This window comes from Penicillium expansum (genome assembly GCF_000769745.1).
Source record: "Penicillium expansum strain MD-8 chromosome Unknown contig38, whole genome shotgun sequence".
Lineage (NCBI taxonomy): Eukaryota > Fungi > Ascomycota > Eurotiomycetes > Eurotiales > Aspergillaceae > Penicillium > Penicillium expansum.
The window spans coordinates 67,119-84,741 of record NW_015971156.1 but is presented as its reverse complement, the minus strand read 5'-3'; the positions used below and the strand labels follow the sequence as shown (position 1 = coordinate 84,741).

The 17,623-nt window shown below is 46.8% G+C and overlaps 7 protein-coding genes across 7 annotated transcripts; 4 read left to right on the top strand and 3 right to left on the bottom strand.

Moving 5' to 3' along the window:
• Window positions 1–712: 712 nt before the first annotated feature.
• On the top strand, window positions 713–3,289 carry PEX2_011700 (uncharacterized protein; the record flags this gene model as incomplete). The annotated part of the gene is made up of 6 exons (XM_016738447.1): window positions 713–1,238; window positions 1,287–1,573; window positions 2,238–2,403; window positions 2,520–2,547; window positions 2,623–3,096; window positions 3,163–3,289. The coding sequence occupies 6 exons, from the start codon at window positions 713–715 to the stop codon at window positions 3,287–3,289; spliced, it is 1,608 nt and encodes a 535-aa protein (XP_016603801.1).
• Window positions 3,290–3,733: 444 nt separating this feature from the next.
• Window positions 3,734–5,265, bottom strand: gliI (aminotransferase gliI; the record flags this gene model as incomplete). Its single annotated transcript, XM_016738446.1, has 5 exons — window positions 3,734–3,805; window positions 3,851–4,305; window positions 4,524–4,561; window positions 4,621–4,894; window positions 4,977–5,265. 5 exons carry the CDS (start codon window positions 5,263–5,265, stop codon window positions 3,734–3,736), a joined length of 1,128 nt encoding a protein of 375 aa, XP_016603800.1.
• A 937-nt stretch (window positions 5,266–6,202) lies between these two features.
• Window positions 6,203–8,261, top strand: PEX2_011680 (fungal specific transcription factor domain-containing protein; the record flags this gene model as incomplete). The annotated part of the gene is made up of 4 exons (XM_016738445.1): window positions 6,203–6,226; window positions 6,277–7,045; window positions 7,096–7,513; window positions 7,568–8,261. 4 exons carry the CDS (start codon window positions 6,203–6,205, stop codon window positions 8,259–8,261), a joined length of 1,905 nt encoding a protein of 634 aa, XP_016603799.1.
• Window positions 8,262–9,498: 1,237 nt separating this feature from the next.
• On the top strand, window positions 9,499–11,173 carry PEX2_011670 (transcription factor domain-containing protein; the record flags this gene model as incomplete). The annotated part of the gene is made up of 4 exons (XM_016738444.1): window positions 9,499–9,980; window positions 10,044–10,457; window positions 10,519–10,757; window positions 10,809–11,173. The coding sequence occupies 4 exons, from the start codon at window positions 9,499–9,501 to the stop codon at window positions 11,171–11,173; spliced, it is 1,500 nt and encodes a 499-aa protein (XP_016603798.1).
• Window positions 11,174–11,371: 198 nt separating this feature from the next.
• On the bottom strand, window positions 11,372–12,879 carry PEX2_011660 (Major facilitator superfamily domain, general substrate transporter; the record flags this gene model as incomplete). The annotated part of the gene is made up of 4 exons (XM_016738443.1): window positions 11,372–11,515; window positions 11,572–11,998; window positions 12,053–12,573; window positions 12,646–12,879. 4 exons carry the CDS (start codon window positions 12,877–12,879, stop codon window positions 11,372–11,374), a joined length of 1,326 nt encoding a protein of 441 aa, XP_016603797.1.
• Window positions 12,880–14,070: 1,191 nt separating this feature from the next.
• rglB (polysaccharide lyase family 4 protein) lies at window positions 14,071–16,222 on the top strand (the record flags this gene model as incomplete). The annotated part of the gene is made up of 4 exons (XM_016738442.1): window positions 14,071–14,728; window positions 14,792–14,883; window positions 14,943–14,957; window positions 15,005–16,222. 4 exons carry the CDS (start codon window positions 14,071–14,073, stop codon window positions 16,220–16,222), a joined length of 1,983 nt encoding a protein of 660 aa, XP_016603796.1.
• A 594-nt stretch (window positions 16,223–16,816) lies between these two features.
• On the bottom strand, window positions 16,817–17,345 carry PEX2_011640 (hydrophobin family protein; the record flags this gene model as incomplete). The annotated part of the gene is made up of 3 exons (XM_016738441.1): window positions 16,817–16,873; window positions 16,927–17,012; window positions 17,066–17,345. The coding sequence occupies 3 exons, from the start codon at window positions 17,343–17,345 to the stop codon at window positions 16,817–16,819; spliced, it is 423 nt and encodes a 140-aa protein (XP_016603795.1).
• Window positions 17,346–17,623: the final 278 nt, after the last annotated feature.

Below are 17,623 nucleotides of genomic sequence, written 5' to 3'. Positions count from 1 at the left end.
GTGGCTTGTCGCGGAGACTTATAAGCTGTTCGGAGACTTTTTGATCTGCAGGTATCTGACGAATGTCATGTAAATCAAATGAGGGGCTACGTCGTAAACTCCTGCCTCTGGTATTATTCACCAAAGTGGAGTCCCGAGGCCCATACCAAACAGTTGTAATCGGTCATCATGTCAATGCCACGATTTGTTTAGTACTAGTCCATAGTTATTAATATAATACCATCTTGGTTATTGTTGATCTGACATGCAGATCTTGTACATAAAGATTATATTATCTTTTTCTTTTTTTTGTACTTCGTACTTTTCGTTTACAGGTCGCGCAAGGTACTCATTGGAGCCTTCCTCCCATCAGCACTAGAGCACTAGGGGGCCTAAAATGATAGTAGTATCTTCAGAGGGGTATATCCTGCGGGGGGGTTAATACATTTAAAAGGTTGATAATATATGAGATTGCAAGTAGGGCCTGTATTTCTCATCAATTACGAAGATGTCGCCATCAGAGTCTGTATCCTCCAGGGTTGATCCCAAACCTCGAAAATTCCGCTCCGCGTGTGACAGCTTTCACCGCAGTAAAACCCGCTGCTCCGGTGGAAATCCCTGTAATCGCTGTCAAGAGTTCATGACCAGATGCACCTACAGTTATTCCGTACGTGCTGGGAAGCCCAAGGGATCCCGGTGCCGAAAGACACTGGAGCGTGAACGGCGGGCAGCCATGGCGGAAGAGTCCCACTCCACCCCGAGGGAGGAGCACGCCATCCCACCGGAGGATGACACCAACCAACATTCTGCGACCTCTGCATCTTCTTTGTCCTCTCCACTGCCATCATCAGAGTCATTTTGGTCGCCGTCCGATTTTCTCTTCAACCAGACGGCGTCCGACCTTGTGCCCTGCACGGACTGGCTAGAGTCTTCTGCATTAGATTGGTTACAGTCTGAGACAGTCCCCGATTCCACCCAATTGAATTCGTCGACCGCCTCATCAGAGCGAGAGCAGCCAGGTGAAGCGAACCGGTTTAACTTTGACTCGAGCACCGTTCATAGCTTGTGTATGGATTTTCCAGACCTACACTATAGGAATGACGACCACCCGACTGAATTGCAGCTGTTGATACCACTGAAGAAAGAGGAAGGGGAATGCCACTGTTTATCGACTTTGAGTGGTCTTGTATCCCGCCAAATTACCGCACGAGATGTGATGCGATATGATGCCTCGCTAGTCTTGATCCGCGACGCCGCGCGTGCGTGTATCACATTCCGTCATTGTCGCTTCTGTCCTAAGGATGCAGGAAGCATTAGCCTAGTCATCACTACGCTGCAACTCATGACTGGCACCGTAGACCGCTTGATTCAACATCTGAAACGACGCTCAAGCTCAGAAACGAGCAACGAGACTGATTTCAGCACTGCTCCTGTTCCTTTTTCTGGAGAGGATAGCACGACCTCTAAGATAGGGGCAGGGGGTGGACCCATCCAAGTCCAATTTGGGGCATACCACACCTCCAGGGAGGATTGCCAAGAACAGATTCAGGTGCTGTCAATGCTAGTCCGGTCAGGGGTCAGGAGGATGCTCGAGGTATGCTGGCCCTTGTGGGACTTGCTACGTTCGATGCCCTGTTCCTTGCCGCCTTCTTCGCATGGCGATCCATCTTCTTCCCAGGCCCACAAGATTCCGGATTTAGAATACAATGGAACCTCCCTAAATCCTTTAGAGGTTTCCCAGGTTCAAAATACATTGATGGTTCTGCAGAACCGCCTTTGTCATTTATTGGAGCAATGTATTGTGGAATATAGGTGAGATATGCAAACTTTGCAGATATCATTTGATTTCATTTGAAATGTTGGTCAGAAAGATGATTTCTTTGCCAAAATACAGGGGTACTCTGGTGTCTAATTCGTCTCTTTGATGCGAACATATATTATGATCTGCTTCAGCAACGAGAAAATTGTGTAGAGGAAACTTGATATCACTCTGACACGTCTCGTTTAAATTTTGATACCAAACTACTCAGAACAAGTATGCTGCATTCTTGGAGAATCTTTCGGTCCCCGAAAAGCGGGGGACCTGAACCTTGCTCGCCATTGTTTATTCTGATCTTGTTTATAAGGGCCGGCTCCCTCCCTATACCAACTAACCCTCATGGAGCCCACTACAGCATTTATTGAATACACCAAGTCCTAAGTCACTCTCAACCTTTCGAAATAGCAAAATGGCAACTACTACTGCTTTGGATGAAAAGGTGCAAAGCCTTCGGGAAAGATATATTCTACCCCACAATGTGGCAGAAATTGAGCGAATGCAGAATCAACACGAATGGGTCAAGGGATGTGCGGACGGTCTGATCAAAGCTCCACTGGATATGACCAGGAATGATCTTCGGGTTTTAGATGCCGCTACTGCTGATGGTATGTGCTGCCCTTAAATGAAGCACGGAAGGCTTTCCTTGGAAACCCCCACTAATTGAGAATATCTTCACACAAAGGCTACTGGATTCAAGACACAAAATCAATTATGCCAACAGGAACGGAATTTGTGGGGTTTGATATCGCGTACGTATGAGAATCTCTACTATATGAGGGACAAAGAGAACATACCCTAAGGTTTGATAATCTCTTTACCAACAGACCTAATCTATTTCCGCCAACTGAAATCCTCGGCCCAAACGTGACCCTCTCGGTCCAGAACTTAATCAAGCCCTTCCCCCCAGCTTGGAAGAACGCCTTCGACCTTGTCCATGAACGATTCGTGATCTCTCTCTTCAAGGAAGATGAAATCACCCAAGTTCTACACAACTTACTCTCATGCGTCAAGCCGGGAGGTTGGATCCAATTTGTCGAGCCCGACTTCGGGACCTGTGTCTCCCAACCCAAAGACAAAACCACTTCTTTTCAAATGATACATCGGCTCACTGGTCACGTCATGGCGGATAACATGGCTTCGACGAAGCTGGCTGGTCGGCTTGAAGATGCCGGTTGGGTCAATGTTGATATCTCAGTCAGAGACATGGTGGCTGGGAATTCGCATCTAAACCCTGCCCTTGGAGAGAGAGGGCGGCAAAATATGCTTGCCATTCTGAATTATTTTCAATCTGTCACGAGGTATGCAAAGAGATTCTCCCAGGTCAGCCATGGAAGCTAACCTAGATACCACTCTTCTGCTACTAGTCCCGAAACCTTTGGCCTCTCTCAAGAGGAATGGCTGACTTTGCCGGAACGGTTTTCAAAAGATATGGATCAACACGAAACTGCAATTCGCCACTACATTGTATGGGCACAGAAGCCGATTGCGTGAAGGAAGAGTATTTGCCAGGAGAGGACTATGTCGAAGTGCATGGTGAATGTGAGATGCTTGATTGAGTAGAGAGTTATTGAAGCTAAGCTACAGAGAGACTATGAAATCTGACAGTATTGTTTTTATATCTGATTACTATCGGGGCATTTTTGCGTTGCGGTTCTGCTTCAATGCTGCGGCTTGTAACCAGTCTGGAATTGCTGAAGATAGCTCTGGGCAGGTATGTTGGCATACGAGAATTATGGGGAATCTGAGACAGGCCGATATATAGAGAATAAAAGAGTTTGTTCGTCCCATTGACCGCACTCGCTATAAGTTTGTATACTTTTCGCTGTTCTCAGCCATCATTCTAAACGCTATTGCCAATTGATTTGATGGTGTCAGTCAATTACTCGGAGACAGTGAAACATTCAAACTTGGACGTTCCATTTGTGATTCTACTGTTTAGCAAGGGATCTGCTCTAGCTTTAGTAGAATATTTTTCAATCTCCCGTAGAGCTTGTATTTTAACTGGCTCTAAAAGGTATGTAAGTACGTTTTAATGAAAGACCACAACCGTACCAAAGGCAAAACAACCCATGATCTTGCAAAAGATATCTTCCCCTTTTGTATAAAATCTTGACCTTGCTTCAATGAATTCATTCTCCTCCTTTGCCACTTGTGTCCCGAGCCTATCACATCTTCAATTCTCCTCAGACCTTCCAGAAGTTCAGTTTCCGGAAGGGCGAAGGTAATCCGGAACCATCCTGGTTGCACTTCATTGTAGCCACGTCCTGCGCCAACCGAAACCCCTGCCGCCTCGATCTTGTCATTCAGGTCCGCTTCGCCAGCCCAGGTGTCTTCCAAGTACCCCAGACGAGCCCAGATGTACACGCCGGCGATAGGTGGGTAGAAGGGAATTTTATGGAATGACAGGAACTCCACCGCGATTCGCGAGGCCCTCCATAGCTGCAGGCGGCTATTTTCAAAAATTTGATCCAGTATTTCCTCCTCATCTCGCAACAGTGCTGTAGTTGCTACTGATGTTAGAGTTGACGTCTTGGAGTGGTTCGAAATGGCTAGAGAGAGGCGCAGATCAGGGTGAGATTATAGAATTGCAAATCCCTAGCGAAGAAGGAAAAGAAAACCAGTCAAAGATATGTCACTCAATAGAAAGAGAGGTTTGCCACACGTAACTCACCAGTCGTAAACCACTACTCCCCAAATCTTTGCTGATACTATACAGTACACATACCCTTGCTGGGAGCACTTCCAGTTGAGCCAGATCCATTTCTAGAACTGACACAAATCTCCTTACAGCAGTATTTGATGGGGAGGAGTTGATGACAGACAACGCATAAATCTCATCCGAAAGAAAGTAAAGATTTTTTCGTTCGGCAAACTTCAACAGAGCTTCTATCAAAGTCCTTGAATAGAGACTGCCTCGCGGGTTATGTGGGTTGCAGAACAGTATTGCCTTTATCGTGCACTTTGCATTAGCCATGGCTGTCTCATAGGCGGAGATATATGACGAGATATCCACATCTCGGACAGACTGGTCTGAAGGCACTTGAACATGGACGGCTTGGACTTTTGCACGAAGCACAAAAGTGGTTTCAAACCCACCTGATTATCCACAGTTAACTTGGTCACGATCATGTAGTCGTGTGAAGCAAATTGGAAGTACTGGTGGCTGGTGATCACTTACCCCAGAATGGCGTCTCAATCAACACCCCATCTCCAGGTTCACAGACATCATACAGAACAGCTTCCAATAGAGAGCTGCATCCCGCCCCCGTCACAATGTGTTGCGATTTGACGGGATTATGAGGATGAAAGTATCGATTGAAGAATTCTGCAGCTGCTTGGAGAAGCTCTACATCACCGCCCAATCCATCCGCATAGGAAAGGTGATAGGGAGAGAGATTATTCTCGATATGACGTTTGAAAGCATCGATAAGTTCAAACCGAGCCAACCAATTCTCGGCCGTCATCATGTTGATTCTTCTTTCTCCGGCACTTAGTCGAGCAACTTGACGCATATGCTTATCCATGAACCATTGGACATTTTCTCTCGAACGGTTAGATAACGATGTAATCGCCGTGTTTTTGCTAGCGCTTGGATCTATTTCCAAACCTCCTAAGCTCTCGGGCGATGAATCCGTTGGTTTGGTCATGACTGGCAAAGAGATTAAATCTTTCTGGGTATGGTGTGAGGTCTGAAGAGATATGAATGAGGGATTTCTTATCACTAGAAGATTGATAAGACTTGATAGAGCTATAAACAAATATTCCAGGAAAAAAGAGATTCGATCGGAAAATTAGGCCGGTTGTGCATTTTCGGTGGCCGATTTGGTGCTCACTGAAGCGGCGAGGATGATTGAAGCCTTCGGGAGAGAAAGGCAGCTACAGTAAAAAGCCATTTAACCGATATGATTCTCTCTCGGCCATTTATCTCCGAAAGAAAAAGCTGCACTTAAATGGAATAGGATGTCGCTAGTTAACTATGAATGTGATGTCAATTCTTGATTCTCAAGCCGACACGGCCTTCTCTGCGGCTATACAAATGATAAATAAGCCGGGGAGAAAAAGGTACAGCCTATGGATTAGTCAGATATATAAGACGATTCAAAAATGCAATCTTGAATTCTTATAAACAAAGTATGTACATACATACATATCTGTTGTATACATCAATGTGCGCCCACCCCCGGGCCGGGCCCGAGCCTTAGTCATCCAACTCCGAGTTCCGAGGGCCGAACCCCGACAACTACCTACATCCATGAATGCCCGTGGACCGTCAACTACCTCCAAGTTTGCCTTTTGACTGCCATTCCCTTATCATATCAGGTACTTATACAATGGCTACACCCCGCCGTAATGGTCAATTATCATCCTGTGAGCCATGCCGTACCTCAAAGTTGCGATGCGATCATGCAAGTCCCATGTGTGGACGCTGTGAGCGCCGCGGTCTTCATTGTACCTATCACCCAGCACCATTGACGCAGCCCCACACTGCAATACGGCCCAAAAAGAAACGGCGCGTTGTGTGCGAATCAGATCCTCCTAGTAACATCGGCCGACTGCCCAATGAAAACGATGTCTGGACTCGGAAAAAGGCATCCGTCTCAGCCCCGGGATTTCTAGGGCAAACTAGCTACTTTGATGCGTTCACAGATACCAGAAATGGACTTCTTGACGAAATCCCATACCTCGCAGGCCATGATAACTTTCCCGTTGACTTAAAGCGGATCAATCTCGGTGCTCGGGTCTTGACGCTTCTGGAGAACCTCCCGTTTTATAGAGATGTGATCACCGCTCGATACAAGATATGGACAGGATGGAGTCTTGGCTGGCCAGTCACGAACATGGTTTTCACTGCTGCTGAGAACATGTGGAACTCCCTGGAAACCAAGGACATGGACACAAACCAACGAGCGTTCTTCTTATCTAAGAGACTGTTTGAAACGCATAATCGGGCGCTTGAGGTACATTCTTCAATGACCTGGGAAGAATTCCAGACTGCTGCGGCCGGTAGATGGGAGTTGATTGGGCTGCTCTTTACTCTTACAGGCCTAGCCACGGATTGGGTCCCTCACAGCGATCGCATCTTCATGCGTCAGAATACGATGGATGCGAGCAGTCTCGCTATAACCGCAACCGCTGTGGGAGACATATGCCTTCAGTTTTGCGATAGCACTGGAATTGTGAATGATATTGTAGGCTGGCTGCTACTACATCAGACCACGCTGTTGGCAATAGTCTACGGTGAAAGTGGTTTGTTATCCCGTTTTTTGCCTGCCAATATTCTCTAACGGGGTTCCTAGACTTTCGACCGTGGAGAAAGTTGGGAGAGTTATCGACAACGCTGTTTGCACTTGGGCTTCATCAAGATTCTAGCGGAAAGGCTCCATTCTTTCTTTCTGAGATGCGAAAAAGAACTATGGTCGCGGCGTACTCAATGGACAAAGTGCTTGCCACTTTCCTAGGTCGCCCACCCCTCATTAGCTGGCGCTACTGTGATATTCAAATGCCACTTGACTTAAGCGTTGAGGAAATATTCGCCGATTCAGTGATTCGTGATGCGGCAATCGCTCGACTGGATGAGAACAATGGATGGAATCTGGAGTCAAGCTTGGTGAAGGGCACTTGGCCTCGAATTGCCTTGATCACTAACATTCTCCGTGAGAAGGTATTGGAGCTTTCTCTGAGTTGGCAACTCGAGAATCTCAGCCAAAGGGTCGAGTACGCCGAGAGTTCATTTTCCTACCAAATATAGGACATGGCTAACTTTCTCAGGGAGCTTTCACGCGAATCCCGTGAATTAAGAAAGGCAATGCCTGACTTCCTCCGTTGGAAACCCGATATTGACATGGCAGCTGTTCCCAGAGTAGAATATGACCTCCTTTTCGAGGTCCATATAGAGTTTCTCTACAACGAGTTCCTGCTCTACCGGACCCTTGGGAAGCGCACCCAGACACAGCCCGAGGCAATTATTGACATCGCTCGAGAGATACTCAAAGCATTGGTCACCATGATTTCTGAAAAGACTCGCTCTGGGCAGCCCATCAAATCTATGGGGTTCAGTGTATGCCTACCTGGTTTGCCATCGGCGGGCGTTCTCTGTGCGGAATTACTGCGTCGATCCCGACCAACAGTGATAAGCTCTTTACTAGAGTTTCCTCGTTCAGAGATTATTCAAAATTTGACCCTTTTTGCGGCATATCTGGATGGCATCATTAAGCCCCATAATCCTAACTACCGTGTCGCACAGCAGGGTCAGAAGGCAATCCGCCATGTCTTGGACCAAGTCCTCTCCATCGATGGCCCCTCCTCTATCGTAGAAGACAGTGGAACGAACGACAAATTTATTGACGATGCCAGCTTACGTGACGGTGTGAATTTCGACGATCATGATCTATTTCTTGGTTGGCTTGATGGCAATATGCAACACATGTCCGACTCTTGGCTATCATGGGTGAATTTTACCTGAAGATGTCAAGCCTGTGCTATTAGGCATCAATACTATTCACATGAACTGCATTGACAATTCAACAACAATAGTCGGTCGCTTATGCGGCCTNTTTTTTTTTTTTTTTTTTCTTTCTTCTTTTCTCGGATTTATGTGGAGATGGTAAACAGAGTATAATTTGTACAGCAGACCTTTTTATGTATGACCTTTGATTAGAGACAAGTAATGGCGTTGATGGGATAGCTGTACAATTTCGAACATCGTAGATAAAGCTGCTGGGCGGCACCACCTGGGCAGCCCCCGGGGCCTAGGTGACGTGTTAGGTAAGCACCCACTAAGACGTGTTTAGTTATCGCGTGATATTATGCACTTCGGGTCGCACTGGTCTCCTGTACTTGCTGTCTCGGATAGAATCCCGAATTTCTATGTTCTTTCCCGAGGTCAATTCCAAACGTCCTCTTGGGATTGCCACTATGGACCACTCAGCACCAAAGTCCCACCCCAGAACAAAACGCCGGAAGATTGCTGTTGCCTGTGATGATTGTCGAGCAAGGAAAGTTCGATGCGACGGGATACAACCAGGTATGGCCTTGTTCACACGGAATGCAACCCGTGCTAACTCAATAAAGTGTGTGGGCCCTGCCGCAAGAGGACCGACCAGGGACTCCAATGTGTCTATACAGGGGAGTTAGAGAAAAAGCGAGCAAGGCAAACGTAAGCGCTATCAGTCCCACGGCTAAATTAGCCTCCGTTTACTAATCTCTGTTCCGGTAGTTATATATCCAAGCTAGAAAGTCGGATCCAACAACTTGAAAGCCCACAACACTCGGAGAAGGGTCATGGATCAGAATGTACGCCGGTCAGTGTATCATAACGCTTTGGTACCACTATCTAACAGGTCTATTTATAGCAGACAAATCTGCTATCGCCGACATCTGGTAATATCCGGTCCGAAACGCCTGGAAACTATACACGAAGCACCCACAGTCAGGCTGAGATGTCGACACCCTCGTGTCAGCGAGATGGGGTGAACGCGATGATGGGTGCTGTAGAGGAAGAGCTCCCTAGTCAAGGTTTTTTTGGAAGCTCTAGCGCAGCAGGATTCATGCGTCAAATTAGAACCGCAGTCGACAGGAGAGTCGCATCACCTCACCGAAGATCCTCAGTTCCCCATCTGGCTGTTCCTTCAAGCCTGATGCCAACGCGGAGCGAAAGATATCAGTCTTCAGTCGCTAACTATGTTCTCCCCCCTCGAAAAATGGCCGATAGTCTCATGGAGGTGTACTGGGAATATGTCTTCCCGTTATATCCATTTTTTATCCCCGGTGAGATGAAAACTGAGTATATGAAAATATGGACTGGTGATTCTCTGGAATATGATGAAAGCATGCTAATGTGTACGTTGAATGTCATCTTCGCCTTGGCAAGCCAGTTGGCCGATTTTGTCCCGCCAAAGGAGCGAGAAGCATCAGCAGATGCTTTTTTCTCTCGGGCGAAAGGCCTGTTCCAATTCAACCTCTGGGATACTGGATCTGCAGGCTTGATTCAATGCTTACTTCTCATGGCTCAGTATCTGCAAAGTACCGATTCTGCACATCAATGTTGGATTGTGACCGGACTCGCGATCCGTAATGCTCAAAGTTTGGGGCTCCATCTTCCCCAGAACATTGCCCGCCTTCGGAGTTTCCAAGAGCAACAACTGGCCCGCAAAATATGGCACGGTTGTATTCTAATGGATCGGTATGTTCAACACTATGCCCTGGCCTAATCTCTGACACGATTCTTATTTCAATGTTCTCAAAGGGTCATATCTATGACATTTGGTCGCCCGGCGATGATCTCAAAGGCTTCCAGTGGGGCAGTTCCCCTGCCGGCCGCCGTTGACGATGAATATATCCCATCTGGGTCTAGCAAAGAGGTCTCCCAGCCTCCTGATCGGCCCTCAATGATGGCGTTTTACGCTAAGTCATTAGAACTTTACGAGATCATGAACGATGTGCTTCTTAGCCTTTACAAACCCATTTCCGACGATAATGCCGAAGATATGCATGACTTTTATTTCGATAATGTTGCAAGCGAGGGAGAACGGACTATCTTCGAGCTCGACCGCTCCCTCAGTCGATGGACACGAAGCCTTCTCCCACACCTGCGTTGGGATTCCTCAACGGTATCCACAAGTGCTATATTTTACCGGCAAAGCATTGTCTTGCGTGCGAGGTTCGTGCTATACTGATATTTTCAAGGTATTCTGCGATAACTGATCGATGTGTTTCTATAGATTTCTACATGTGCGGATGCTTTTGTTTCGGCCAACTCTCTCTAAATACTGTGCTATTCGAGATAATGCCGCAACAGACCCCTTGGTCTCGACGAATGAATCATTCCCCCATCGTGTCGCGCTACAGTGCTCTATCATATGCGTCAAAGCTGCCCAAGAGTCTATTGAACTAATCAAGAATAATGTCCCTGCTGATGGGACCGGTGGGCCCCTGCCGGCTTGGTGGTATAACATTCTTTGTTCGTATAGACTTTCCCCATTGTTCTACTGCGAGATTCTGACTTATCCAGATGTTTATACCTCTGCAACTGTCTTAGTCGCTAGCCGTTTATGCTCTACGATCCTTGCCGAGGTCACAGAAAGCTCCATCGCGGAGTCTTGGAACTATGCACTAGAAGTTCTTCGAAAATACCAAAATTATAGCACATCCGCTCGTCGCTGTGTAGCAGCCCTTGAAATTCTTTATGGACAAGTTGCCTCTGAAGGTCTGGTGCCAACCAACCACATACCGAGTCATGAGATAAGGGCTAGTGCAAGTGCACTGAATGACATGTCCTTCGGCGAAGGAATAAATTCTGCTATCATGGATAGCTTTGAATTTCCTGATTTTCAAGATATGTCATGGTTGAACAGTGTTCCGAGCAACCTTTTCTAGATACCCGAAGCCTTCTGGTTACAAAGTTTAAATTCAATTAGAATAAGACTAGGGAATACGCTCGATTGCGTCTATTCAGCGAAGTCAATGTCCATTCCGATTCCTACTCGTGCTTTCATGGCCCAGGACACGGAACAGTCAATTATCATAGAGAGAATTATTGTGAAGCAGTAGATTAAAAAACAGGAGCAAGTGCTCTTAACGCTTCTCCGCACGCGTAGAAACAAATTGGACTGCAATGATTGGAAGTAAAGCACATCCACCGATGATCGCAACCATCACACCCGCAGCTCCACCAAAGCCCAAGGCAGTGAACATATCTGGGAAATAAAAAGGCCCAAGCTATAGGTAGCACATTAATGATTGAACATGAAACATCAAAACGGGTATGATCTTACAAATCCGTATAATTGTCGGCAAACATTGACAAAGACACCAACCTGACTGGCCCTATCTCGTCTGCTCTCCACAGCAAATGTTGTGAGAATCGTCGTCTGCATCTGATTACCGAAACTCGCAATGGCTGCACCAACACAGGGTGTGACGTTCCAAATAGTCGCATGCTGTAGCTGGAACCCCCAAGTCAAAAGACCAGCGAAAATTGTCACAAAGGCAATGTAGGACAACCACAGACGATCGGCTGGGCACGACCTACCCCTGGATTTGCGAACTCGCGCTAAGAACCAATCGCACATAGGTCCACTGACTTGTTCGCCTAACACGCAACCGATGACAATAGCAATGAACTGTAGTCCAATCTGCTGAGCATCGAAGTGAAATCTCTCCCCAAACGCGATAGGCATTTCAACAATCAAGGCAATATTGCTATAGCAGAAGGTAATTGCATGAGCGCATGCTATAATCAAAATCCGCGGATACCGCGCTAGAGAAAACGGTGCAACAAAATCCAGAGGCTTGAGAGAATGAGAGCTAATCTTCCGTAGGATCAGTTTACCCCAGAATCCAGTTACTTTGCGCTCGTTGTCGGGATTGTAGATGGTCTCATCGCCAATCGCAAGATAAACCAAAAACTGGCAAAAGTTGAGGATGGCAAAGATCCAAAAGATCCACTGAACACCAATATGTTTGATCACGAATCCCATAAAGAATGGGCCTGCTGGAGTCCCAATGGTGGTCATCAGAGTCCACCAGCCTAATTTCTTCCCTCGATGTTCAGGTTCAGATAGCTCTGTTACTACACCACTTCCATTGCCAATAGGGGGGGAGATCAGAAAGGCCGTGAGGACTCTGGTAGCCATTTGTCCACCGTAGGAAGTACACCTCGCACCCCCAATGTTACATACCATGCTTCCCAATACCGAGAGGAGCGTGATATGGTATCGGCCATAGACAGCGGTGACGGGGTTCCATATCAGGGGGGATAGGCCAAGAAGTAGGATCTAGATGGATTTTATCGTCCGATGAGCAAGTTGCCAAAGCAATATCACGAGTCAAACAGACAGCATACATACCTGGCATGAGGTTAAATAACTGGCATCCGGTACCGTGACATTGTATTGCTCTGCGAAGGCATCATAAGCGGGGATGATACCAGCTGCCATGAACGTCCCCATCATTGAATGAATTGCGACCATCAGAATCTGCGCATTCTTTTTCCAATGGGGCCAGTTGCGAGGATTTTGGGGTGATTCGTTTTCCCAGATTCCGTTGTCCGAGACCTTGCAATCTTGGGGAGTTGATCCCATATTTTCCAAGTGAACTGAAGTCTCGGAGCTAGTACTTTTCATGTCATGACTCGATCTGGTTCTACCAGGGGCAGTATCTTCCGTAATGTCAATTGTCATCTGGGGAGAAATGAGTGAGTATCAGAGCCAAATGAACAAGATATTGTACTTTTAGTAGGTTTCGCAACGATTTAGCACCTTGTAGTCGAGATCCGTACCAAATAAAAAGAGAAGAATTCCAATAAAACAAGAACGATCGAAGAGGCCGATCAAGGGGTAATCCTAAATATGAAGTATCCTCTTCGTTGATCCTGAGACCCCATGGCGGCTGTCGACGGGGTGCGGATGGGGTGTGGGGGATATTCGGTAACGGATTGACGCCGCACTTATTCTGGCCATTTGGATTATGACGAAGTTTCATTGGAGTAACAGTCGACTAAAAGGCCATAATTGGTGCATATAAACTTAATTCCGCGCTGATATTGCCGATCCATACCTGGCTAACAACCCGAGGTTAGAGGTATACCATCGGAATTTGACCCGGAAGGGCTTCGGGATGTGACCCGAACCCAGTCGGCGATGGTTTGACGATGGTTTGGTGAAAAAAATGAAGCATATTAGCGTGAATACATTATTATCCAAGACTCCAAGTCTACATACTTCTGTAGATTCCAAGTTTATTAATGCAGCTACGTAACTAAAACAAGCTGAATGTGTGTGTTGCCTAAAATATCAGGCAACAAAGTTGTCTCCTGGCTGCTTTCATTTCATTTCTTATTCCTTTCTCAAATCTCCCGTTTCTCCCATTTTTCCTGCTTTCTTGACGACCAAATACTTTGAAAGATAGAAAATATCTCCTTTAAGAACCACCTCGGGCGAGCAATGACCGAGCAATTTCTCCGTTCTCCGCCAGTCCCCGCATCCCCAGATTTCCCCACGTAATCTTCTCCCGGTGGGGTTGATGTGGAGTGCGTTTTCACCAAATTAAACTAGAAGACTTTTTGGATGGCGCATTCCCAATCCATTGGCGGATTTCAAAATCCGTATGCAAATCGAGACGGTACTGAAATGGAACTATTCTTTGCTTCCATCAACAGTCGGCGGATTCGGGGTAATGATTTCCCGACATGTTGTGAGCCTTTATAAAGATCAGGGGGCAATTGACGATGACTTTGTCAAAAAATAGAAAACCACCAATCCGTAACGTCTCACATGTGGGCTACCTTTTTGACGGCCTTCACGGCGGGGGCTGCTGTTGCTACGGCGCTACAAGTCGCAGAAAATCAGACTTATATCACTCTTGCCAATGATCGCCTCACAGCTGTTCTTCAAAAGAGTGTTGGCCAGATCGTCGATCTCACTCTGGATGGCCAGGACTTATTGGGTGCTCAGTCGGGATCTACTGGAATAGGGCCCTATCTTGACTGTTACTGTATCCCTACGGGGTTTTACACAGCTGGCGCCACATCCCCGAGCATGGAGGTAGTCCAGGGCACAGATTCAACTGGAACCAAATATGCAGGCATGATTTTGAGTGATACATACACTCCGACGGGCCAGCAATTTCAACAGTACTGGTTCCTACGCGACGGCGAGACTGGTTTGCACATGTTCAGCCGATTGGCCTATCACAATAAGACTACACCTTACCTTCGCAACTTGCAGGAGTTTCGAACCTTGTTTCGTCCAAATACCAATCTCTGGACGCATCTGACGTCGAGCGAGATCCAAACCGCCCCCTTACCAAGCAAGGACGCCATTTCGAAGCAGATTGTTGTTCAAGATGCAACCTGGACATTCAACAACACGCCAAACGACGCTTACTACTCCCAGTTCTCTGATTACTTTACTAAATATTCATTCTCAAACCGTATGCTGGATCTCTTGTCGTTCTTCAGTTACTGATTAAATTGGCTAAATCGTGGTTCTTTAGAATGGAGAAATAATAGCGTGCACGGTCTCTATGCTGACGGCAGCACCTCAAATGGAGCAACATATGGAGCATGGCTGGTGATGAATACTAAGGTTCGTCAGATTATCCAGTCTTCGCCAAGATTGAATTTTATCTAACAAGTATATTCTAGGATACATATTATGGTGTAAGCGATATCAAGCACGGCGAAATGCAGTAGCTGACATCTCTTAGGGTCCACTCCATTCTGACTTGACAGTAGACGGTATCGTCTATAATTATATCGTATCAAACCATCATGGAGAGGGCACGCCAAACATCACAAATGGATTTGATCGAACCTTTGGTCCACAATTTTACCTTTTCAATGGCGGCAGGGGCTCGGTATCTCTCCAAGAACTGAGATCTGAGGCAGAAGAATTAGCCAATCCTCACTGGAACGCTGCATTCTATGATTCCATTGCAAAGCATGTTGTTGGATATGCTCCCTCGAGCCAGCGAGGCAGTATCAAGGGAACCGTAAAGCTTCCCAAGGGTGCCGTTCGCCCAATTGCCGTTCTCACCGTCGAAGGTCAATACTTCCAGGATAATAGCGCCGTCCCAAGCGCCTATCAGTACTGGACTGATATCAATCCGGACGGAAGCTTCAGCATTGATCGTGTGAAAGAAGGGAAATACCGACTTACTGTCTACGCAGAGGGCATTTTTGGGGACTTTGTGCGCGACGGAATTGTCATTCGTGCAGCAAGGCAGACTGCACTGCATGATATTTGGAAGCAAGAGTCGGCAGGAACGGAAGTCTGGCGAATTGGGATTCCCGACAAGTCGTCTGGGGAGTTCCGGCGTGGCAATGCGAGAGATTCCACCCATCCGCTACATCCTCCAGAGTATCTTATCTATTGGGGAGCTTATGACTGGCGCGCGGATTTCCCTGATGGTATCAACTACACTGTCGGTACTAGCGACCCTGCAACTGATCTTAACTCTGTCCATTGGTCGGTCTTCGGGCCGACGGCAAAGGATTCCCACGTCGAGTATGACACAACGCACGACTGGAATATCCATTTCAAGCTCAACGCGAAGCAACTGAACAAGCGGAAAACAGCCACATTGACCTTACAATTAGCTGCCGCAAAGACTGCAGCAGGCAACACGGATGTGTGGAATCCCGTTGAGCCATACAACAATTTGTCACTAGAAAGTTACATCAACAGTCAGGCAGATCCCCTCACTCTCATAGTTGGGTTCAACCAATCAAGCAGCTGTATTGTGCGGTCTGCTGTAAGCTGCTACCAGGTTCGGTCAAGAATGGAGTTCCCTGCAGATTGGTTATATGCCGGAGACAATGTATTGCGATTGCATTTACCTTTCAATGCAACGGATACAGAGACTGCCATCCTCCCGGCCACTGTTTATGTGCAATACGATGCTATCCGGCTAGAGCTAAAGTAATAACGCTCTGTTATTACGTGTTGGGCTTTCTAAATCAGCTAAATCAACCTCATATTCTATTCTTCTACATTTACCATGATATTTGGGGTTTATTCAGGTTCTTCTCGCAAATTTTCAGCAGATAAATCTACCCCTGTTGACTTAGATGCATACTCACAGTTAGTCTAATAAATCAAACGAATGACGCCCGAGTGACTCTTTTCGACCCAGAGACCCAAGTGAATTGGATCAAGTCCTCTCCCTCATAAACAATTCAGGATGAAGGCTCTTTGCCCGGAATATGCTAAAGCAAGGATCTTATATTCTCAATAGAAATAAATACATATGATTAAAATCCCCAGAGACTGGTGACAAACGAAAGACAAATGAATGGTAAGATCCGCTCTTGCGAACAGCGGCCTCACCAATTTGAGAACGCTAGCCCAACAAGATCGGATAGCACAGGCCCTTGATAAGTGCTGCAAGTGTACATTTATGTACTCCGTACTGGTATCCAGTTTTGACCCTTCCCGCAGAGACCGCCGCAATTGACAAGTTTAATGGTTCTCGTTGATATTTGCATAGCGGAAAAGGCTGCACTCAATGAAATGCAATTTACAGGAGGCCGCCGAAGCTGACACAAGGGGCGGCGACACCGACGAGGTTGCCGTTCTATTAAAATTAGTCATAATGTTCTTCTTCCATCATTTTGGGGGAGCACATACAGCCTGGGAGTTGGAGTTCTGGCAGCAGGCAATGTTCTGCTGGCAGTTCTTCTTGAGGAAGTCGGTCAGGCCAGCAGCACCAAGGACTATAATAATGTCAATTTCGCGCTTCAGTTCATGGAGTAGATATATCACTTACCAGAGATGGGGATGTCAAGCTGAGTGCAGCCCTGGCCAAGACCGAGACCCTCACTACCAATGGCACCGAGGACGTTGGAAAGGACACCAATGTTGTTCTGGCTGATGCCCTCATTCTTGTTGATCTTGTTGCAGCAAGACATGTGGGCACCATCACCACACTTGTTCACTGCATCCTCGACCTCGTTGTTGGAATGGGGAGCAACGCCAGCAGCAGAGCCCGAGCCAGGCAGGGCCATGGCAGTAGCAGCGAAAAGGAAGGCGGGGACGAAGAACTTCATTTTGATAGAGGCTTTAGAGAAGGCGGAAAGCGATTGAAGAAGGTTGGTATATTGAGAGAGTGTGGAAGACTTTGAAGATGAGAGAGTTGAATGATGAATAAAGAATACCCACTGGAAAGATCGTGCCTTTTATAACTTTTCTGCTCCTCAATCTATACTCCTGTGTTTTCTCCATTCATGCTTCTGGGCAAAAAAACCCCGATTGTTTCTCAGCATCTCGGTTCCTAACACTGCAGGGAAGTGGATGCCCTCATGAATTATTGCTTTGACCAGCTGGG